Source organism: Leptinotarsa decemlineata, unplaced genomic scaffold (assembly GCF_025532065.1).
Source record: "Leptinotarsa decemlineata unplaced genomic scaffold, Ldec_3_MD MMD2_P_RNA_scaffold_5, whole genome shotgun sequence".
Lineage (NCBI taxonomy): Eukaryota > Metazoa > Arthropoda > Insecta > Coleoptera > Chrysomelidae > Leptinotarsa > Leptinotarsa decemlineata.
The window spans coordinates 7246739-7271911 of NW_027412532.1; the positions used below are offsets into that span (position 1 = coordinate 7246739).

General features: G+C 33.6%; 2 protein-coding genes across 17 annotated transcripts in view; one reads left to right on the forward strand and one right to left on the reverse strand.

Annotated features, from left to right (window-relative positions):
- LOC111517201 (uncharacterized) overlaps positions 1 to 25173 on the reverse strand; it is a 130056-nt gene that overhangs the window by 56581 nt on the left and 48302 nt on the right. The gene's annotated exons all lie outside the window — the stretch shown is intronic.
- The window catches only part of LOC111517185 (uncharacterized), a 66087-nt gene continuing 41349 nt past the window's right edge, over positions 436 to 25173 (forward strand). For 9 of the 16 annotated variants that reach the window (XM_074169391.1, XM_074169400.1, XM_074169401.1 and 6 more), the window contains exons 1-20: positions 436 to 565; positions 865 to 1139; positions 1198 to 1519; positions 2075 to 2373; positions 2441 to 2662; positions 2729 to 2839; positions 2969 to 3135; positions 5139 to 5329; positions 7877 to 8013; positions 8095 to 8641; positions 10224 to 10538; positions 10649 to 11001; positions 11059 to 11564; positions 11632 to 11881; positions 11933 to 12090; positions 12219 to 12433; positions 12505 to 12850; positions 16119 to 16595; positions 20070 to 20211; positions 20838 to 21220. In XM_074169391.1, the coding sequence (XP_074025492.1) occupies positions 875 to 1139; positions 1198 to 1519; positions 2075 to 2373; positions 2441 to 2662; positions 2729 to 2839; positions 2969 to 3135; positions 5139 to 5329; positions 7877 to 8013; positions 8095 to 8641; positions 10224 to 10538; positions 10649 to 11001; positions 11059 to 11564; positions 11632 to 11881; positions 11933 to 12090; positions 12219 to 12433; positions 12505 to 12850; positions 16119 to 16595; positions 20070 to 20211; positions 20838 to 21220 (5406 nt within the window). In that variant the 5' untranslated portion in view covers positions 436 to 565; positions 865 to 874. Of the gene's footprint in view, positions 566 to 585; positions 769 to 864; positions 1140 to 1197; positions 1520 to 2074; positions 2374 to 2440; positions 2663 to 2728; positions 2840 to 2968; positions 3136 to 5138; positions 5330 to 7876; positions 8014 to 8094; positions 8642 to 10223; positions 10539 to 10648; positions 11002 to 11058; positions 11565 to 11631; positions 11882 to 11932; positions 12091 to 12218; positions 12434 to 12504; positions 12851 to 16118; positions 16596 to 20069; positions 20212 to 20837; positions 21221 to 25173 lie in introns of those variants that run through there. The other 7 variants (XM_074169396.1, XM_074169394.1, XM_074169399.1 and 4 more) reach the window with 7 other exon arrangements.

Below are 25173 nucleotides of genomic sequence, written 5' to 3' on the forward strand. Positions count from 1 at the left end.
GTGCCCCAAATGAAATCCTTATTCAGTATGGTATATACTAATCAAGGCCGTAATTTAAGAGATCTCGAGATGCAGCTCAGTTGATATTGATAGAGGATAACTTCTCTTATTAGAATATTGAGAGGTAAATTGTGAATTTTTCTTTTTTTTTCAACTCATACATTTAAAAAAATTACCGTTTTATTGGCATTTGCTTCTTAAGGTCCATTCGTCCATTTGGGTAGATAACTGCCACTACTACTTTTTAAAACTAAAAATGAACAAATCTCGTGGATTAATGTGCCTGAATGGAAGCAAAAATCGAAAATATTGAGAGATAGAGAAAGAGAAAAAATCTCTGATTCTGTCACCTGTCCAACAGTAATGGATGATGGTAGTTTTCTGTCTTTCTCAAAATTGTTGAATCCTATTTTACCGACTGGATGCTCAATTATGGTTGGTTGGACAATCGTATATTTTCGTGGCACTGAAGTGTAGATTCGTGGATTCTCCTTTTTATTAGTAGTGACTTTATTGTGTTGTTTGATAATCTACATAAATTTATCATGTAAAAATAATTTTTAATGTAAGTTATTTTTGCAATAGCTATCATAATTTTCAGTAAAATGTGTAGTTTGGTTTCCTAGTGAACTGTGAACTTTATAATTGGAATATGGCAATCCGCATCCATCTACCAAGTTGACATGGCGCTGTTGTGTTTCTAATTAATTATTTTTAGGATGAAGCTACAAAATAAACGTAGAAAAATTACACACCGATAAATATAAAGTTCGTATTTTGTTTTGAATGTGGAAGTGGATGACACGATTTTAGTTTTTGTTTGAAAAAAATAACCTTTTTCAACTGTTTGACATTTTGTTTTAGTTCTTGCACAATGGATGAAATAACCTCGGGACTAGATCCTGACGATCTCATGATGGATCTAGACGAACCCGAGGGATCGGATTTGGAGGAGGAAGACGAGGAACTCATTGATGACCCCATCCCATCCCCGTTTCTCTTATCTTCTGGCCAAGGGTCTACAACCACCTCGGTTGCCTCTTCGCCTATCAATGAAGAATTTCCTCCACCTTTTAATTTTACAGGAAAACCTCTTGGTAGTATCAAGAGAGGTCGTGGAAGACCTAGAAGAGAGGGAGGTAATTAAGAATCTATTAATTTTATTATTACAGGGTGATTCACAAAATTATATTTTAGGAAAGCCATTTCCCAGGGCTCCTAGAGTTGGGGCAACTGGAATGAATAGAGTGAGAAAACCCAGGCCTCCAGGTCTGAATAGAAGGGGAGGAGGTAGAAGTTTCAGGCAACTTGATAGAACCGAGTTTGATATGGGGCTATTCAACCTGTCTTCCTTAGATGACCACAGTTTGTTGGATTCTGAAGGAGCAATCGTCTTTCCAGAGAGAGATAGACCAAGCCTGGAAGAACCGCCATATTTTCCCGAGCACTGGGCTGGCAAAGTATGTGCTTTTTGTAACTTGGGAGAAAGAAGCCAACTCGGGCAAGGGGAAATGTTAAGGTAATTTTTTCGTGTTATACTCTTTATGCAAGTATCATAACTGTAATTTATGTATTTTTGTTAAAAAATTGGGAGACACAATCTGTTGATGGAAATGTTGTAGAATGTACAGTTTCTTTCATTGAAAATTTCAAGAAACCCTAGGAAGTACTTTTTCGAGCAAAATATTGTTTAAAATAGTCAAGGATTTCGTGGACGTGTACCTATTTTTTGGGTTAAATAGCTGTCGATTATTGGAATTTCTTCAAACTTGAAAATAGCATTTACCAAGTTATCTTCCACCCAAACTTTACATACTTTGATGGCATATAATTTGAAATTCAGGAAAACCCCCTTTGTTAATAGGGTTATTTTGGTAGATTATTTCAATTATAAATTGAAAGGTCTTCACCATACCATCATGTGATGAAGATGCTATTTAAAAGAGTTTTTGGTACAAAATATGAGCCCTCGAAATAGTTGAATTTTTGACGTGAGATAAAATAGTACAAGTTACAAGAACAAAATTTGGAATTTTCATTACAGAAATTTTACTAAATTTTTTTTGTTTTCTAGACTAAATTGCCCAGAAGGATTTTCACCACAGAAAGTTGCTTCTGAACAAAACCTAGCCAGGTCATTGCAGACAGCTGAGAGAGAACAAGGAGACAAAAGCCCCAGGGGTCCTGTTACTTGTCGTAGACAGAAAAGTTTCAATAAGTGCAGACATCCCTCCCTTACTAATGAATATATAGATGAGTTAACCATTATAGGTTACAATGAAGTACCTGAAGTTACTGCTCTTTTTGAACAAAACGGGCAGTTTTACGTGCATAGAAGTTGCGCCCTCTGGTCCAATGGAGTAACTAGAGCAGGTTAGTTGTAATTCATATTGTTAATAATAAAGTAATCTTTGTTGTAACCCAATGTTTTTACTTACAGAAAATTCTGCTCTCTTAAATGTCGGCCCTGTAGTACTACAAAGTTCCTCAAAAAAATGTTCATTCTGCAATCATTACGGCGCTAGTCTTACTTGTAATACAGATGATTGTGCAAAAGTTTTTCATTATCCTTGCGCAACTGCTTCGGGTGCCTTTCAAGATTTCGCGTCACTTACAACTTTTTGTAGCAACCACTTGGACCAAGTTGCTATGCTTTGCGATTGTAAGTATGAAATAAATCGTTGTTGATGAAATTTTGTCGATGGTTTGCTCATATTCATATTTTCAGCTGCAGTTTGCTATACGTGTAGATCCATCGGCGATATAGCGAACTTAATGTTTTGTTCTACTTGTGGGGCTCATTATCACGGAACATGTGTTGGTCTAGCTCAATTGCCAGGTAATAAACTTATAGTTGTAATATGTTTGGATGAAAATTAATTTTTGTTCAATCTTATTTCTGTATCCTATTTCAACATTGAAATACATTTTTTATGCACTCTAGTTATATTGTACTCCTTTTTATTAGGTGTTCGAGCTGGTTGGCAGTGTCGAAAATGTCGTTGTTGTCAAGTATGTCGGATTACCGGAGACGAATCAAAATTAATGTCATGTGAACAGTGTGACAAAGTTTATCATGCAGGTTGTCAGAGGCCTATTGTAACGTCAATTCCAAAATATGGTTGGAAGTGTAGGGTAAGATGTTTCATTATCTCCAGTTGTCTTTGAAATTTTCAGAAATTTATTTTGATGATATTGATTTTGCTGAAATGTGTATGTTAGCTCACCTCAGTCAGCAAGTAAAACTTGATTATCAACTATAAAAAAATAGGTGAATGTGCTATTGATATTTCTTTTTTTTGTATTTATTGCATTGTGTAAATGTACAAACAAACTGTTCAATATAAACAACATAAATATAATAAAAAAAGAAAAGAAGTTATGATTGTAAAAGCAGTGCTTTGTGACTTATCCAAAGCTTTTGACTGTGTCAATCACAGCATATTGCTTTGGAAATTCATAAGATATGGTTTTAGGGACAACAGTCATATTTGGATTAGTTCATACCTTTCTGACAGAAAATAAGAACGTCATTTAACTCTGACGTGGGAGAGATAAATTGTGGAGTACCTCAAGGCTCTGTGTTATTTCCTATACTGTTTCTGTTATACATTAATGATTTGACCAACATATCGATTACAGGAAGCTTTACCTTATTTGCTGACGACACCACATTAGTGTGGCATGACAAGGACAAAAACAGATTGCATAACAATCTGCAGTCGGTTTTTGTCTTGCAAAAAAGGGCTATCAGGTACTTATGTAAAGCAAAATGGCGGGATTCATGTAAACCCCTTTTTTCGAGAACATAGAATACTTACGGTTATTTCAATATTCATATTGGAAATCGTGTCAATTATACATAGAAATAGGGAAAACTATGAATCTATAGCTACAGCCATATACCACACAAGGCGGTCAAATGAACTGAGTCTACCAATTCCAAAAACATGTTTGGTTCAAAGCTTGTTGATATATAATGGAATCAGAATATACAGTGAACTTCCCAATTAAATCAAAGAGGGTCCTTTCATCATAATTAGAAAGAAATGTACAAAACTATTAAGTGATAAAGCTTATTATAACCTACAAGAATATTTTGACGATGCCCTGTAATTTAGAATTTGATGAAACTGTGATTGTACTGTGTGTGAAACATATATTTTTATTCGTTGTCCAAGTTCTTGTTAAGTAACCTCTTCATATGTATGTATATATAGTTTATATCATTTATATTTTATACACTTATACTTCATGTTTAAATTGATATTCATTTATGACATTGTGTTTTTAACAAGAATTTATTCTTTAACAATAAACATATTATCAATATTGGACCTAAAAGGTTTGAAAGTATTTGGGAACTGTTTTCACATCGATATTAAATGGCGAGAAAAACATTTTCATGAAAACGCCTTGATTGAAATGTTCATATTTCGTGCGGATTTTTGAGGAGTAGTAACGTTTTCTTTTTCTAAATGTGGAAAGTGAGACACAGTATTCCGCAAGAGCTGCTGTTTCCACAATTTTAATTTGCACTCAAAGCCCTGAATTTTATCAAACAAATTGTGAATAAACTGTCCTTTGCCTTGAAGTTTTATCTTTGACGAAAGTGAAAAAATAATCAAATTTCCACTTTTCTTGGATTATCTCTTGGATGGACTTGAAACTTTTGTTTTTTCTTGAAATCAAAAATCATAATAAGATATTTTTCAACCAATTAGCTGAAAAGAATTTTTTTTTTATTTCGATTGACTCGGCTGTTACTTGATGAACATCCAAAGTAATTTCACAAACTACACCTAACGATTTGTTCTTCACAAACTTTAATTTCAAAAGTATTTTGACATGTTTCGCTATCACAATAGCTTTTTCGTAGTTAATAACATACTACTTCAGAGTAATAGAATTAGCTTCAAGTATATTATTTACTACGAAAAAACTACTGTGATAGCGTTACATGTGATATTTTTGAACATAAAGTTTCTGAAGATCAAGTCGATAGGTATAGTTTGTGAAAAAAAATTATTTTGTGATTGCGAAGTGAGGTAAAACTTACAAATAACATTTTTGTTTCAACCTATTCATTGCCATTGAATCTGTATAAGGAAACACTGTCTCACAATTGAAAATTTTAGTGTTGTAGAGTTTGTGGCGATTGTGGCTCTCGAACCCCCGGAGCTGGGTTATCTTCAAGATGGCATGCCCACTATACTGTATGCGATTCGTGTTATCAGCAGAGAAACAAGGGTTACTCGTGCCCTTTATGTCACAAAGCCTATCGAGCCCACGCCCACAGAGAAATGGTTCAGTGCACCAATTGTAAAAAGTAAGTAATATTTGTTTCAGTAATTAACTCAACATTTAGAGTATGTTTTTGAGCCGTTCTTTAAATAAACGGATTCTAAAGTGATAAAGGTTAGGAAGAAACATCAGAAGAAATTTTTCTGATGACAGACACAACCTTTGGTATAGCTGAATCATCTATGAAGGATATGATTCTATTGGTAGAACTCGGTATTAGTGAAATGAGAAAATATTGTCATTCCGATAAACTGATGCTGAATGCACAGAAAACAAAAATTATTTATTTCGAAAAGAACAATCTGATCAATACTGAAGTCCTTCAGACACATAGTTTCTAGGTTTCTAGGTGTAATTATTGATTAATCATTCTTGTGGTCTGAGCATATCAAAATTTTATCAAATAAACTCTACAAATCTTATTTTGCAATTGAGATATGAACTTCGTGAAACAATGGGGAATGTTCCTCCTGACGAAAATCAAGTAGTTTTCATAAAAGAACTCTAAAACAGCTCATTTTAAACTCATCATTTCAATCTTTTCCTTTAAAAAATTATTTAAATACTTAAAAAAGAGAAATGAAATAATGCATTCAACATTTAAAGGGATTTGTTTCTATTTCACCTTTTGGCAACATCGGTTATAGCTAATAAAGGACAATGAATCTGTTACCTGTATGAGACAAACAAAGATGTCATATTTCAAAGATGTGTTCTGTTTACTAATGTTCCGAGTTCCGAGACATTTTGTGCACCTAACCTATCCTCCTCTAGATAAATAAATAACAAAATAACTGTTGTTTATGTGGCTTGTGGAGGTGGTATTGAACTATAATTTATATTTTGCCTTAATTGTTGATTTATAAAGATAATTTTCCTTTTTTAAAGTAGAATATCTAGGTACGTATAAATTATTTCAACTTGATATAGGCGCTGTTGCCAATATGTGAATTAGAAACAAATCACTTCAAAAATTAAAACCCAACATTTGAAACATCAATTTAAATACTTTTCGAAGTGAATTTGAAAAACTCATGAATTAAACTCAACTTTATTTTGTTCAAACTTGCATTTGCTATAATAACCCAAATTGAGAAACATTCCCCATTCTGATCCAAGTTTACTATGCATAAGTATATTCTGCATTATCATTTCACATCACAATTATTACACAAAAACGAATTGTTACATTGATGTTCAACATGAAGCCACGTGATTCTTGCAGGAAAATTTCGAAGAGTAAAAAGATTTTTGACAGTTTGCTTAATCTACATTTATGATTCTTTTATTTATATACATATGAATATATGTATGTATGTTTGTATGTATACTATAAACAAAGTCAATTCGAATAGCATCAAACTAAATAGTTACCGAACGTCGGCAGTTTCTTTGTATGGCTTGGGCGGTATGGTATAATTTTTTTTGTCTAAATCATTTCTTTGAACAATCTTCAAATCTTAATATATCAGTTTAACGTTTCAAAAATCATAATGCTGTCCTAGGTTTTTACATTTTCAGCTTGGGCCATTGTATTGTGTTAAGTGTTACTTTTTAGTAAGTGTTATATCTTGTGAATTTTTTCTTAACTGATCTATATTTTATCTTACTATTTTGTAACTATTATTCTTATAATTTACTTTCAATCCACTACATTGCACCGACTTCTGTATAACACTGTAATATTTGTACTTGAATTGGACCTGTCCGTATATAAATAAATAATTTTGTTTTCATAAACCAACACTAATTCTTTTATTAATGGAAAAGAGTAACTCCATCAATCTTTTATTTAGTTGTTCGGATTGACTTCGTATAGACAATAATATGTATTCATTATTTAAATTGAAGGGGTTATATTTTTAGGAGTGATTAATTTTTTTGGGAAAGAAAGTTTTTGGCTTTCTACTACTCCATCTGATACAAAAAAAAAGGGAAGAGAGAATCTTCCAAAGAAAGGAAGGAAGTAATCAATTTGAAACTCTATACATGAATGTGTAGATCATGCAAAGAAGTAACTTTCAGACACAAACTGAAAGAAAGTCCTCCTGAAACAGCTACTTTCATATAAACATTGAATTACACGAAAGAAAATAATTCTTTCGAAACATATAGAAGTATTTGTTTCGAAAGAATTATTTTCTTTCGTGTAATTCAATGTTTATATGAAAGTAGCTGTTTCAGGAGGACTTTCTTTCAGTTTGTGTCTGAAAGTTACTTCTTTGCATGATCTACACATTCATGTATAGAGTTTCAAATTGATTACTTCCTTCCTTTCTTTGGAAGATTCTCTCATCCCCTTTTTTTTTGTATCAGATGAAGTAGTAGAAAGCCAAAAACTTTCCCAAAAAAATGTATTCATTATTATTCTTATTCTTTTAAATCTACATACACAGTTCAAATTGTATACCTACTTTTTTGATTATATCCACTTTGGATAATTATTGAATAAACATCATTATTATAAGGATATTCCATTTATGAAATAAAGACTTCCACATTATATTTACACAAATTATCTTGATTTATATTAAAATTGTAGGATAAATGTGCCAATACTGTAAATTTTTAGGTTTGTCCACGGTACTTGCGATCCAGAAGCAGATTTGGTAACATATCACCAAAAAAGAGAAATGAATCCGGAGTATGAGTATATATGCCTTCATTGCAAGAATAATAGCGGACGTCAATTAACCACAAAAAGAGCTAGTAAGTTTTGGAGTTTCGTGTATCATGTGACATTTCATTCTAAAATAGTTTTAATTCTTATTTACTTGTGATTTTTCGTAGGTACCGATGATCCTGGAGACCTTTCAGTCTCCCAAGAATCACTGTATGATGACACATCGGAATTTGATCTCCCTTCGCCTGATGAATTTGCTCGAAACATGGGCTTGGGCAAAGGAAAACCCTATACAACAAACAAAATAGCGAAAAAAAGGCTCAGTTTCCCACCAAGTACTTCAGGCCGACCTAAAGGCCAAGGCAAGGTGCTTCCCGGTAAAGTGGGATTCATGAAAAGAGCGAGATTAACAGATTTTGGTCGGAAAAGGGGTCATAAAGCGAAAATGAGGGGGATTTTTGGGGTACCAGGAGTTGGTTTGCAGAGACCTGTGTCCGACGGTAAGAATGATGAAGAACCTGGAGTGGAAAATCGCCTAGTTTTATGTTCTGCGAAAGATAAATTTATACTCACCCAAGATACCTGCGTTATGTGTGGCGCTCTTGGAACTGATCAGGAAGGTTGTTTAATAGGTTGTGTGCAGTGTGGGCAGTGCTACCACCCATATTGCGTCAATGTAAAAGTAACGAAAGTCATCTTACAAAAAGGATGGAGGTAAGTTTACAAATATCAATACACTGAAAAATAATTTTGATTTTGAAAATGTTTCGCATTCTCTTTTAAGACTGGGCAACATTATTGTAAAATTATTTCTACATTCTACCAGACACCATGAGTAAGGCTTGTTATTACTTGAGCAAAATTTATATTAAGCAACTGCCTCTTTGTTAAAAACAGTATGATTCTATTAAATGTATTTATAAACTTTCACACTTAGAACCAAGGGGATTATTGAATTTGGATTCACATCATAAATTGGCAATTTGTTCCTTCATTCACCTCATCATAAATGAAAAATATCACACGAGAATATTTTAGGAATTTTATCCAAGCAAACCAAAATCAGAAATTGGGAAACTTTGCATCTTGCTTGAATGGTGTAATAATTTATGAGTTGCCAGCAAGTTTAAAAACATAAGATTTGTTCTAAAATTCAAAGCACTTGTTAAAAAATATATATTAGATGAATAGTGTTTTCACATTTGACAATGGGGAATGTTCCTCCTGATGAAAATCAAGTAGTTTTTATAAAAGAGCTCTAAAACAACGCATTTTAAACTTATCGTTTCAACCTTTTTCTTTAAAAAATTATTTAAATACTTAAAAAAGGGGAATGAAATAATGCATTCAACATTCAAAAGGATTCGTTTCTATTTCACCATTTGGCAACATCGCTTATAGCTAATAAAGGACAATGAATCTGTTACCTGAATGAGACAAACAAAGATGACATATTTCAGAGGCGTTCTGTTCTGTTTACTTATGTTCCGAGACATTCTGTGACATATGACATTTTGTGCACCCAACCTATCTTCTTCTATATAAATAAAAAACAAAACAACTGTTGTTTATGTGGCTTGTGGAGGTGGTATTGAACTATAATTTATATTTTGCCTTAATTGTTGATTTATAAAGATAATTTTCCTTTTTTGAAGTAGAATATCTAGGTACCTATAAATTATTTCAACTTGATATAGGCGCTGTTGCCAATATGTGAATTAGAAACAAATAACTTTAAAAATTAAAACCCAACATTTGAAATATCAATTTGAATACTTTTCGAAGTGAATTTGAAAAACTCATGAATTAAACTCAACTTTATTTTGTTCAAACTTGCATTTGCTGTAATACCCCAAATTGTGGAACATTCCCCGTTAATCATTGTACCAATTTATATATTTTTGAGCACATTTTGATTTTGAATTTTCCTATTATAAACAGCCAATGTTTTTTGTTGAAATAAAGTTGAGTTTTGAGTTTAAAATGATGTGACAAAAGAAAAGAAATACTTCAAGATGAGATAGAAAATAAAAGACAGAATGGAACCAGAGTTCTGCCCAACGAGTTTAATTCATTTACAGAACATAAAGTAAATTAATTAATGAATAGCAACAGGTAACAGCAATAATGTCCTAATATCAATATTAATAAAATGGCAATTTTTCTTATGTTTTGCATATATTTTTTTCATTAAAAATATAACAACAGAGTACAGTTCAACACATTTAAGACACTATAAATATAATTACTCTTTGTAAATATCCCATCAACTGATTGAAATTTCCCAATTTTTCAGATGTTTGGATTGTACTGTTTGTGAAGGATGTGGCCAACGCAATGACGAGGGCCGTCTCATCCTCTGCGACGACTGTGATGTCTCCTATCATATCTACTGCATGGATCCTCCTCTCGACTATGTCCCTCACGGAAACTGGAAGTGTAAATGGTGCGCTATTTGTCAAACTTGCGGGGCCACGGATCCCGGTTTCAATTGCACTTGGATGAACAGTTGTACTGAATGTGGCCCTTGTGCATCTCACATCACTTGCCCTAGCTGCAGCGAACCTTACAGCGAAGGAGATCTCATAATACAGTGCGTTCAGTGTGAAAGGTGAATTAATTTTGTTTCCTGAATCTGTTTATATTTGGAAACTCAGCAAAGTTTCTGAACCAGTAGCGAGTTGAAAAATAATGTTTTTTCTGAAATTTATATTTTTGTAGATGGTTACATGGCCTTTGTGATTTCATTAAAACTGACGAGGATGCAGAAAAGTGCGCAGAAGATGGCTACAACTGTATTCTATGCAGACCCAGAGATGTACCACCTCCTCATCTAATACCAACTCCTACTGCTCCTAAACCGCCTACCCCGACAAAGAGCCCGGAAATAAGCAAAAATACTAATTATTTCATCGATGGGGTATGCTTAAGTGAGTTTGGAAATAGTCTCATAAAATCCTTAGCAATAGAGAACCACGGAACAAGAAAGAAGAGGAAGAAAATTCCTACCGTTCAAGATAAAGAAGCTGGAATAATGGCAACGATCGAATCTGTAGTTGCTGGTGGAAGTATAGGTGACAATTTGACTAGTTATGTTTTGTTCACTGATAATTGATTGTGCTTTTCTGTAGATAATGCCCTGGAAGACAGTGCTAAACTAGAATTGTTGGACGTGAAGGACGAACCTCAAGAAATCTACAAAGAAGGAATGTTTTGGACGAAAGAAGACGGGCCACCACCAGAGGGCTTCACAGTAATCACAATGGATAATGGCATATCAGTCCTTAGACGTAAAAGACAACGTAACTTACAAAAGTTAGGCATTGGAGGATTTTTAGTTAGGATGCGCGGTAACCGTAGTGGACAAGATAACGAGGACATGGACACTACTTGTGTTCAGTTTGCCCCAGCAGTAGGTGACCTTGCGGCTCCTTTACCAACTGATGGCGACAAACCGAGGCGGAAAACCATCAGGAGGAAACCTAAGAGTAAACTAACTGAGACCTTTCCTTCTTACCTCCAAGAGGCGTTTTTTGGTAAGGATCTATTGGAAACGGTGGAGTGTAAGAAGGAGGTAGAGAGCGGAAGCAGCGATGATGAGAACGTTGATAAATACAAGTCCATCAAGTTGTCGCAGGTGAGTTGGGTTCTTGTCTTGCTGGTATTCCCACGTTGGGTGCCACATTACAAAAATCTTTTTCTAGGATGAGTTGATGGCTGTTGCTGCTGTAACCGCAAAGCAAGATAAAATCGAATCAGACAGCAAAGATGGTGTGAAGGATCAAAAATTATCCAGCATCATCCCCAAAGTGGAAGAGGAAGACGAAAACACCGAGGATCTGAAAGATGTCCTTGCCTTACCAGGCGATTTGCTTGATACTGATTTGGTTAACAGTATCATAAATGAGGATGACGATGATATTACTAAAAATACTGAGTCGCTAGGAGCTCTAGGTAAGTTAAAATTAGAGAACTCTGCCTTTGAAGTAATTGGTTTCATTTCAGATTCTAGCTTGCCAGACGATACCGAACTGGCCGATACATTAGGCAGTTCAGGAAACTCAAAGGATACCAAAGATGAACTAACTGATATTTTAGGACCCCACTTCAATCTAGATTCTATATCGAACATCAACAGTAAAGATGTTGAAGACATATTTAAGGTCAGTTGATTCCTTTATGGAATTCATTTAGGCTTAGTAACTTTCTTTGATAAGCGTGAATAATATATGGTCCGGCTCGAAGGACCTACTTTTTGATATTGTTGAAACAATTCTGTTTTTGTTTTCAGGGAGTTTTAACTGATGAATCACAAGAATCCCAGGAAAGCAATGCTTTTCCTCTACAGGGTAATAATATATTTAGTGGAAATGCTCAGCAAGCCTTGCCGCAGCATGGTATTGTTCCTCCTATCAGACCAACAACATTACCTGCTGTGAATCAGTCCAATCTGAATTCTCCAGTCAGCTTTCCCCCACCATCTCCATATCACTCGGAATATAGCAAGTAAGTGAAAACAAAAACTAAAGATAAAGTCGCAAATATTGAATTTTGATGAATTCTTGTGGCTTTTCCAGCAGCCCGCAATTCAGTCCTGCTTTCTCCGAACCACCAAGTCCTTGGGTAAGTGCGAGTGATCCACCCGAAATTGACAGCACCAATGTCGGTGTTCCTTCAACCTACAATCAGCGTTCTTCTGAAAAAATGAAAGCCGACGAAGGGTTGGGAAAAGGAGCTACCATTTCTGCAGTCCTGTATGCTAATGTAAATCATCCTGAGTGGAAAAAAGAGTTCCCTAGTTGGTCAGATAGGTACAAACAGATAATCAAAAAATGGAGGACTTTGAGTCAGGATCAGAAGGCTCCATTTTTGCAGCTCGCGAGGGATAATAGGAGCCAATTGAGGATGAAGAAGTCCCAACAAGTAAGTGCAGATTTGTTTATATTTTTCAGTATAACTGATTTGCAAATATTTGCTACACGATTTGTTCTTGTCTCGGTAGGCACATTATCTGCCACGGTCAAATATAAACATATTTTACAAAAATTTCTATTGAAATTATTCAAAACAACTTATATGAAGTTGTGTAGATATGAATGAAAAATGATAGTAAAAATATTTATATATCTCATCGCCAGTTATTTGCAGATCAAAAATCTGTATGAAATTTAAATTAATACATGCATTCTTCCAGGCGCCTACCACAGCGATATTTTTTTTTAGTAATTGCTCTAATTTTGTACTAACCAAGATGACCTAAACTAAAGGTCGTCTCTTAATGTCTCCGACTTGGCTTGTGAAGCATTAATCAAGACAAATGTTGAGGAAAATTGTTTTTGTTGGTACTATTATTATTAAAGTGTTTAAAATTGAAAGGGGTATATTTTTAGGAGATATTGATTTTTGCAAAAGAAAGGTTTTGCCTTTCTACTTTTCCATCTTCATGGAATGAATCTTGTGGGAATCTTCCAAATAATTATAATATTTTTTTTTCTGTATAAAGTTGGAGAAGTAGAAAACCAAAACATTTCTTTCATAAATATTTCAATTATATTTTGAACTTTCATTGTTTTAGTTACAGTAAGATTCTTGAATATGCTTTAACAGAGTCTATGCAAAATTTTGATTCAAATTAAATTATTTATATCCCGAAAATGATAATTTTCAATTATATCATTTTATCAAAAAACCTATAAGTTGTCAAGAAATGTCAAGTATTAATAATTGACATTAAAAAAGTGAGTGAAAAAGTAAAACATAAATAAAGTAATTCGTTCATTGAAAAAAAATTACTCGGAAACAATTTTTTCTGTCAAATTTTTCCACTTCATCATATTTTAGTGAAAATTAGACAAAAATTATTTTCTCTATCCTATAGTTATTATGTAACGTATTGTACTGTGAAACCTAAATAATTGATATCGATGATTGAAGTGTGTTTTTGCTTATGTACATAGAATTGTGAGATTTATATTTTTTTATGGACTTCAAATACTCATTTTTCTGGTGATTACATAAATTTGTTCTGAAAAGTTTATTCTCTTTACACGAAAGTACATTTTAGTTAATATAATAAATGAAAATAAATATATCGCTTTCAAAAAAGCAGTGAAAGACTATATGAAAGGCCATGCTTTTCATTCACTTGGGAAATTTATGGCAACTAAACGGGACTCCTAAATCCAAAACAAATTTTGATCTGCTTTGTGTTTTGTAACTTGATGTATGTATTTTATTTTATTTCATAAACTTGGTTGGGTAATAGGTTCAATGTTTTTTTTAAATAAACAATTGTTTACCTGCCGACGTTTCAAATTTGATTGAATTCTTCTTTAAGGCTCGAAAAGTAGTTTCTTCTTGTTGATAACATTACTATTTTAAAAACCATCAGACATATCAGATACATATTGAAAAGAATATAAATAAACAAAATTGCAACAATCAAATTTTCGAGACAACACAAACGCAAAACGACATGAAACAAACGAATCTCGTATTAGTTTCTTCGAGTTGATAATATTACGTTTTGTGTTGATTTTGTTTCGGAAATTTGGTTGTTGCAATGTTTCTTATTTTTTTAAATATGTATCTAATACGTCTGATGCTTTTTAAAATAGTAATATTATCAACACGAAGTAACTACTTTTCGAGCCCTGAAGAAGAATGTAATTAAATTCGAAACGTCGGGAAGAAACCAATTGTTTATTATTATTACCATTATTATAGGTAACAATGGGCAACTGATATAAAAATATTTGATAGAAGAAACTTATTTGTCATGGACAAACTCAGGTTAATTTGGTGTTCTCAATTCGCGACAATGAAGATAGATTAATCTTCAATTAATTTATATTGTTTTGAATACTACTGGAGTTTTTTCCCAACACCAAATCGTTATTTTTAACACCTCGACACATGTTTCGATCACCAAGTGATCATCTTCAAAGAGGAAGTTTAATCTTTAAGAGGAACATTAAACTTCGACACGTGTTTCGATCACCAAGTGATCATCTTCAAAGAGGAAGTTTAATCTTTAAGAGGAAGATTAATCTTTCTCTTTGAAGATGATCACTTGGTGATCGAAACACGTGTCGAGGTGTTAAAAATAACGATTTGGTGTTGGGGAAAAAACTCCAGTAATATTCATTACTACACCAAAGGTTCCAAACAGTGCATCATAAGTAATTTATATTGTTTTGTTTAATTCTTTGTCCTGATTAACACATTGGGAAAAGCATGCTCATTTTGAGCTTGAAGGGCTGTCGGACTGTTACTAACACGATGCATTGAGTGTTTACATTTTCTTGTTTCATGAGTATTGAAAAATATGCAGCTTGTATCCATTTTTGTTTTTATAATTTTTTTGTGTCATTTCATTTTAGATGTATTCATATTTCAATGTAACAGGTAGAAAAATGAAGAAATCAACAATTTGTCTTTTGTTCAGCATTAACCTAAAATTAAATTCAAAACTGTCACCTCTGGCTTAGAATAAATTTTTTGAGGTGAACTTTTCATTTTGCCCTTTAATACACTTCGGCAGATCCTCTATTGATTTAGGGTTGTTTATTTCTTTAGATTGTGGAAGGTAATGTACCCAAAAAACAGGAAGTATTGAGTCCTCCACAAACAATTTTTTTTCGAAGATAGTTTATTTACTTTCAGGGTGTTCCACACCCACACACCACACAACAATAGTTGTGCTTCTTATATCATGAAAAGAGCAATTGTATAAAATTACTTTGGAAGGTTTATTGGTATTTGAGTGAAAATAGCAAGATAAGCAATTAGCTCAACTTTATTTTGAATAAACCTTCATAATGATTCCCCTATCTCATCGTACAAATTAAAAAACGTGTACAATTTGATATTCATTTTTGTAAAAATCTTCCAAATTGGTTGCTCTTGAATATGAACGATTTCAAGACATAAATAGTTATTATAGTTATATTTTAATGCCTCATAAACTTAATTGCTGATCAATCTTGAGAAAGGCTTCTTACAATTCTAGTGTGCGGGAAAAGTTTTCTATTCTTTTAGGTGAATGCTGTAAACATATGAATATCTAGGGCGGGTAACCTGGTGTAAATATTTATTACCTTGAACTTCAACACGAATACAGACTACTTCATTTTTCCACCGTTATGCATGCGTATTTGTACATCTAAAATGAGCCTATCCACCCCTCTAGAACCAGCCCGCCAAGGACAACACCGCACCACCTCCGAGCGTCATCAAGCCATCCCCAGTTGTAGCAGCTTTGACGACCACCTTGCAGACAGCGATTCAGCAAGCTGCCGCCGCCGCCGCGACCATTGCCTCCCCGGCTTCAGTGTCAGAGGTGTGCACTCAAACGAGGCCAACACTAACACCAGCTTCCACTAGCTCTGTGTCTGTGTCCCCTTCGCCCCCCAAGCACCCCTCCTCGCCCACCACCCATCAGCAGTTCACCGTGCACGGTCATTTCGCCGGGCCGGGGGACCGCGTGGGGCCCGCGCCCAACGTGACCGTCAATCCCCACTATCAGCCCAGCGGCGAGGCTGTTCCCCATCCCAGATTAGTTTCCCAGAGTAATGCCTCTGATCAGCAAATTCGAGTATTGACTCCCTCAGAAATAATGCGTACTCTTCCTTCCCTCTGTCAGGAAAATTATGAACCTCAGCCATTGGTGAGAACCTGTATTCGGTGTGGACTGATTTTCTTTTGTTTTGTTTTTTTGAAAATGCTACTGGGGGTAGGTGTAATTGAAGTTGTCGTGTTTGACTGTAGGAAAGGCGAACGAATTTTCTTGGAATCTGCTTCTCAGAACAGTTTGAAACCATTGAAAAGTAACATTCGGACTCTTCATAGAGTGAGAACATATAATATTCATTCACAAACATACAAATCGAACAGAAACTATCTCCATAATTGTACTATAGTAAAAATCAACCAATAAGTCCATTCCCACTACTTTCATTCATAAATTCACAAAGTTCTCGGTGACCTCAAAACGAAGTGTGGAACCAATTTCGTTCTTTTACCATAGGCGTGCGCTCGTATAAAAACGTAATTTAAGGTTATTATAGAATATTTTGTGGTAAATTACTTGTAATCAACTACAAAAACTAAAAACAATAATAACAACAGCGAATAAAGTAAACACAATATCAATTTCCGACCGTTTATTATAACTAATCCCATGCCCGTGGTACCGTCGAATCCTTCGATACTACAGCACTGAAGAACGCGTTGGATGAGAATCTCATCATCCTAAGAGCAGTTGAAGGTCCCCGGCAACTCGGGCGGATTGTACGAGAGGAATATTTCCTTAATGTAAGCCAATTAGGCAGGACAATAATGAATCATGGTATGCTCATTAGTAATCACCAACCAGAGAAAATGAAAAATAATACAAAATATATTAAAATTTTCTTGTATATTATACAGGATGTTTCCTAATTTCGGTAAAAAAAATGTAAGGGTTTGTTCAGGAACTAATTTAATGTACAATGTTCTTGAACCTATGTCCGGAAATTATTTTTTTCCGAGATTAAGGGTGTTTAACTATTCTAAAAAAATCCTTTTTTGTATTAATATCGTAAATATCTGTTGTCACAACATTAGAGGTAACTTGACAAATGGTAAACATTGCAAACAATTAGTTATTGTTTTTTAATGTATATCAAACTAATTGTTTTTATCCGCTTCTCATTTTTATTTTGATTCTGAAAAACACAGTAAGCTACTAAAACAAATAAAGAGATGGAAATGTTTCACGAAACACAAAATTTAATGTTATATTAAACGTCAGTGGAAGTATATTTTTTGGTCATTAATGTTAGCTAAACTGTGTCCTGTGCCGCCACTGGTAGTTTGTTTCTAATCAGCTAAATGAACTTCTCATCGCTATTAATAACTTTCCCAAATTTCACCAAAATCGAATAAAAATTATTTACTATATCATTATAGAAAAGGATTTTTCAAGAAAAGTTCCACACCCTATATCTTGGAAACAATGCATTTCCAGAGCCCTGTTTATATGAACTGTTTTCATGAAATTACTTCCTAAAATTTATTCATCTTAATTAGAAAACATCCCGTCTACAGACTGGGCTAAAGAAAAGAAACAAGGCTCTGATCTGTCAAATTTTACTTTGAGGGGAAATCAGTTTCACCCCCCTCCTATCCTGTGGGCAGTGGGGTGCGATCTAACTCTCAAAGGGGATTAGCTGTCAAGTGATAATTATCACTTGACAGCTAATCAGCTTGACAGCTAATTTGTTGATGAGAAAATTGATTTCTCTTTTCAACACTACCTACTATATTAAACTTGATGCAAGTGGATATGATAAGTCAAGACAAGTCAACATGATGAAAGTTTCTAAGAACAGGTTTTGTAAAGTGGAGTTAGTGAAAATTACATTAACAACTTTTCATTTTGACCATTTACTCAGAATGCTAGAATATTGTTCTATTCGCTACGGTAACAGATTTTTCGAAAATGGTTTTGGTGAAGCATAACTACTAAATTATCAAAAAATGTGAACGTTGGTCACTGATGAAATTGATGTGTGTTTGTGATACTTCTTTAAAATCAAATCAACATATACAGTATTGTCGAAAACTTCTAGTTTACTTGACCAAGTAAAATATACACAGTACAGAAATAAAATATAGGCAGAAGTACACACAAGCATGTAAAATATAAATAAAATAAATGTGCACCTATGGAAATTGTTATTTGAACATTTCGTATATATACACATACATAAATCACATAAATAAAATTTTATTTAATATAATTAATGTAAAAAAATGGATAAAATATCGATAAAAAATGTTATTAGACCATTTTTGTCAATTTTTCAACTTATAAGTTGACATTTCACATTTTTCATTGAAAGTTGCCATTGTAAAATTCTGCTCTTGAGAATGAGACGGAAAGTGGTTATACGTTTTAACGCTTATAAAAAATTGAGTCCTTTACTGAGGATGAGACAGGAACGGGTAATTTTAAGTTATTTTTAGTTTTTGGCGAGTGTTAAATATTTTCAAATTTTGAACTATGTGTATAAGACCCCGTTTCCATAACAAAGAGAGCCACAACTGTCAATATATTTTTCTGTGCAAATAACTGACTACATGAATGACCTGGTGAGTTACATACCCTTCAGAAATGAATGGCATATCTCAGTTGAGAATCAATTAATGCATAATATGCGTTCAAAGCCGTGACAGTACCAAGCTCCCTTGAAATAATTCTCATTGCATAGCACCCAGAGGAAATTTTATTCTTCAGTTGGTTGACATGTGCTTCAAACTTCAATTTGCTGTCAATAGAAAGGTCCAAAAATTTTGTGCAATCTTCATTTTCAATCATCTCATATTTTAGAGGCATATCTTCTAGAGTACATTTGAAAGTCATTATATTTTCTGGAGACACAACAGGCTCCTTATGATTACACTGAAAGCTGAAAGTACTTGATGCTAAAAAAAATCAACCGGTTACACCTACTCAAAGTTATCGTGTCCTGTGCGTTTTTTATAATATTTTTTCAAAGAGTTTCTTTTTATTTTGATTGGTTTTGATCAATGTTTGTGTTCATGAGTTCATTGGTTTGCAAGACTGCTGATAATCGAACAAGCATGCAATTACTCTACCATAATTTGAAATTTTTATTTTCAATTATAAATGAAGTAATTGAAGTTTACCCTTACATTTATTCCCTATTACCCAAGTATCAGATATCAGAGCTATTTTGTTTCGTTATGTTGAAATTAATCCTGTTTCTTCACTTGACATATTCTACTAACACTAGCTTTCGGTGTCGGGTTTTGAATATATGGTTGTGTTTGTTTTTCTCCTTTAGTGTTTTTCCAATTGGTTGGTGTCACTTTTGAATTCTCTTTTCATCGTGAATCTTTACTTTACATATAAAAATGTATAAAAGTTACATTCACCAATTGGGAATAATTTCTGTTATATTGTACAATCTTCTCTGTTCTAACAAGCATGGCTATTTTCTTTTACTGTGTACATAATGTTTTTAGTGTGGTGTTCCAGCCTATTTTATCTTTTGGGCTTTAATGTTTTGACGTAGATTCTTGGTTCGACCAAAAAATGCCTTCTAATACTTTATCATGCATTTCCGTTTTTTAGGATCAGGACAAGATGGCCCTACAGCAAAAATCTGCTCGAGAGGCGGAACAAGAGAGGCAGTGGAAACAGTTGCAGGCTTTGAGACAACAACAAGCTCAACAACAGCAACACGTTATCCATGAACAACGTGTTCAAGGTACTGGTATGTCAAAACTTCCTTTTTTATAATTTTTGAATTTGTCTGCAAGAATTTTTGACTCTGGCTTTATATTATTATTAGTGGGGGTGGCCTGGTTTCTCTTAATTGGATTACCTAATCTTGTTTGTGTACCTCTAAGGACAGGTAGCCAGACCTGATTGATGTTCATTGCATCTTCTTTTACATTGAATTTATCCCTGTGTTTCTAAATTTCTATGGGATAGTAAATTTTGAGTTTTATCGAGTATTACTGTATGTTTGAATGGGATAATGTGAGTGTCTTCTTTGAGAGCATGCCGGTTTGTCCGAGTCAACAATTTATCAGAGAGACAGGTTCCTACACTGCTGCTTGAGACTAATGAGTTCATGGCGACTACTCTGCAATGTAGTCAGTCTATGATATGAGTTAATGTGAATCTCTTCAAATGCACTTTTCTGCCAAACATTAAAACTACTGTTTTTGGATTCACTATATATTGAATTACTATATATAATGTTTCACTATTCATTCATTGTTTTCAGCATATTTTAAATGTTTAGAAATCGATTATAAATGCTGAATCACTAGTAAATCTCTGAATTATGACTAAGTCATTCAGAGTGATTGCGAAACGAAAATATATTTTCAGCCATTGCAAGAGTACAACGTCAAATTTCTTCAGATCCAACACAACAATTCCTCTCGGACCAGCAAAGCCAGTTGCAGGCGACGTCGCCTCAAGAACTCGTTCCAGCAGCTTCGCCCTCTCCAAGCATCAGACAATTTCTCGGTATTAAATCTCCAACTTTTCCTCCACCCTCACCTCTACCACAATCTAACATACGACCTCCTACACCATCCCAATCACCACACGATTTCACTCAAAATTCTCCCGTAGACGGGAACGATCCTTATGCTCAACCTCCCGCCACTCCTAAACCCACTTTTCAACCTAGGTTGGCAGCTGACGTATTCGCTCATCAACAAGCCACGCCGAGGCCGCAGTTTGGAGTACCGAGGCCAAGTCTCCAGGTAGGTTTTTTTTTAACAGATAACACCATTTTAAATTTATTTATTTATTTACGGGTGAACCCTAATATTTGTTTACAATAAATTGTGTAACAATAAAAGCTTATACAATACTATATTAATTATTATAAATACCTTTATGTGTGTAACAAAAGACAATAAAAACAGACAGTATTAACTAATAAAATACATTTATATGACTAATGAGTAAGAGACTTGTTTTTTAAAAGTATTTTGATTATCACAGAAGAAAATGACTTTATCACAGTAGTTATTTCCCAGTCTCAACATTTCAGATAAAGGAGAATGATAACCATAGTTGGTTGAGTGATACGGTGTAAAAAATAGCTTTTTTTGTCTAGTGAACCTCTGTGAACGTTGAAGTTGATAAGAGATAGAATTTCCGGACAATCAATGAGACCAGATATAATTTGGAATAGATAAACCAATGTCGCAGTTGTTCTTCTATCCTCAAGACTCAACAAAGATAATATACTCATCACTTCACTGTAACTGTATTCACCTATAACCAACCCTAGTTTGTATGCCATGGTCCTTAGAAATTTATTTTGCACATTTTCTAATTGTTGTTTATACTTATGGTAGTAGGGACTCCAGATGATGGTGTTATACTCTATGATAGGGCGTACTAAAGAGCAATATAATACTTTGGTTGTGAATGGAGAAAGATTGGTTGATGATCTCACAATAAAGCCGAGCATTTTTAGAGCTCTCATAGAAACAGAATTCACATGGTTGTTGAAACAAAGCTTGGCATCTAACAATATGTCCAAATCCTTACACTCTTCTTTACATTCCAACATTTCATCATTCAAAAAATATTTAAATTTGATTGGTGATCGAGACCTACTGAACATCATTGAGTAGCATTTCTTTGTGTTGAGATAAAGACAGTTTGCTTCACATCAATCAGAAATGGAGTTTATATCACTCTGAAGAAGATTAGCATCATGGACACTTTCTACAACCTTGAAAATTTTCAGGTCATCGGCAAATAAGATTTTTGAATTAGTGATATTTGAGCTAATGTCATTGATAAAAAGGCAGAACAACAAAGGGCCACAATGTGATCCCTGTGGTACACCTGATTTTACAAAAAGAGGCTCTGAAACTGTACTATTCACTCTAACTGATTGAGAGCGTCCAATTAGATAACTGCTTATCCAATCTAGAATGTTACCGGAGAAACCAATGGCAGATAATTTTTTTATCAATAAGTTATGGCTGACCCTATCAAAAGCTTTTGAGAAATCAGTGTAGATAGCATGTACCTGCACAGACCTCTCAAGTGCTTGTGTTATATAGTGCTGATAATACAATAAGTTTGATGCTGTGGAACGTCCGGATGTAAATCCATGTTGCTCTTGTAAGATCAAGTGTCTACAGACATTCATTAATATTTTGGCAACAAGCTGATCTAAAACTTTTGGAATAGCTGATTGAATACATATTCCCCTATAGTTTTCAACTTTTTCTTTCGATCCACTTTTATGAATAGGACAGATGAAGCTCCGTTTCCAAAGATCAGGGAACGTGCCACTGGTCAGTGATTTATTGAATAAAATGAAAAGAGGAGTTGATAAAGTATATACACACTGTTTAAGGAAAAATGAAGGAACACCATCAGGTCCACTCGAAAATTTTGATTTCAAGTTACATATAGTTTCAAATATTTTTGCTAATTCTAATGTACAAAATGATAAATCATACAAGAATTGCGTAGGATCTGGATCAGATTCCCCGTAAACTGTAAAAAAGAATCTAGCAAACAAGTCGACGGTACTCGACATATCAGTAGACGTGTAGTCATTATAAGTCATTGCATTTGGCATATAACTGGTATTTTTCTTATCATTAACAAATTTCCAGAAACCTGCTGGGTCATCAATTAAGTTATTTTCAACATGTTCTGAATAGGTGTCATAGCAAACTTTCGTAAGAATTAATGCCATATACAGTGTGACACTTAGGTATTACAGTTGTCCCTGTACCTAAAGTTAACAACGCAAATAAAGCCTTCAACTTTTGTCCCATAAACACTCTGCCTCCTTTAGAAAAAGTATTAGAGTTAGCCGCTTATAACCAAATATGCACATATATCAAAGACAACAACCTTTTGATGGATCAGGTTTTAGATCGCAACACTCATGTGAAACTGCTCTTCAACTCACCTTGTCTAAATGGAAACTGTCAATTGATGACAATAAATATATAGTAGCAGTATTTTTGGATTTCAAAAGAGCGTTGGAAACTATAGATATATCTATTTTGCTATCAAAATTAGAGTATTATGGAATAACTGGTAGGGTGTTGCTATAGTTCAGAAGTTATTTACTCAACAGATCTCAATGTACTAAAATAAACAACGTTCTATCAAGCCAAAAAGCAATTGATACCGGGGTCCACCAAGGGAGTGTACTTGGCCCTGTTTTATTTATACTGTATTTGAATTACATAAATTTTATTAGTGACTGTGAATTCATCAATCTCTTTGCAGATGATACTCTCATTGCAGCAAGCGACTCTGATATTCATAATGCTGTACGCAAAATTAATTTGACTCTTGAAAACGTTGTGAAGTTTTTGAACATAAACAAACTCAAACTGAATACCACTAAAACGAAAGCTATGATATTGACAACACAATATAAATATAACTTACTTAAAACATTTCCAGTATATTTGTAATAAAATTTCTAAAAAAATGTTTTTCTTTACTAGAATTAGTAGACAATTAACATTCCAGTCTAATTTGACTGTTTATAAAACAATAATCCTACCACACTTTGATTACTGTGCTACTTTGATATCATTACTAGACGGTAATTCTATCTCTACTCTACGAAAATTACAAAATAGAGGAATATTATCATATGATTAATATTCTGAATTGGATGACAGTAAAAGATAGATTACAATATTTTTCTATGATATTAATATTAAAAATACACACTGGAAAAGCACCACATTACTTCAATGAGTTTATTACATATAACCATCAGATACACAAATACGATACAAGAGGAAGAAATGACTTGGTTGTCCCACGAACTAACCTTGCAAGAACAATGAATTATATTTTTCACAGACGACTCTTGGACTATAACAAGCTTCCTAATGAAATTAAAGAAAGTAACACCCTCCAACGCTTCAAACGCTCCTTATCTCAATATCTACGGGCACAATACTATTCCAATTGAGTTGTACATCCATATTCTCCCTATTAATCTCTTCACCATCTACTACTGTTATGTTTTACCCAATATATTTTACTATATAGGTCTTATATATTTCAGTTTTTTTTGTATTTTGTTTAATAACTGATATATTTGTATAATATTTATGTATATTAGGATATCTATTTCAAATAAATCTATTTCTATACCCCTGTAAAATTTCGATGTACTGTATCCAGTCATTTTATTAAATTGTCAAGTAATGAAATAGATCTATTACAAGATATGTAGATCCGAAGTTGAGTATTTTTTTAATATATCAACAATCAGGAAAACATAAAATTTACAATAGAAATAGATACCGATAATTTGATAAACTTTTGTGTCATCGCTGGTCTCTGCAACGGTCTCAATCTGCCTACTTTCAGTAAATTAGTAGTTTATGAATTTTTTGTATATTTTTCTTCCTTTACCTTCCACTTTGAAATTGCATTCATTATGGTTTCATGCACAGAGCCTTAAGGATTCAAAATTTATAATTTTTATGGTAGGGCTCTAGATATTTTTATTAATCTACTAGCATATTATACTCTGTGATTCGATATACTTGACTATGGTTTTTTTTTTTTTTTTTTCAAAAAAAGCCTTGTTTACCAAAGCTTTGTCAATAAGAAATTCTTTTTGGACAATAAAGCATATTATTATTATTATCAAATAAGTGGTTATCATAAAAGAACACAAATCAATAATATTGATAAA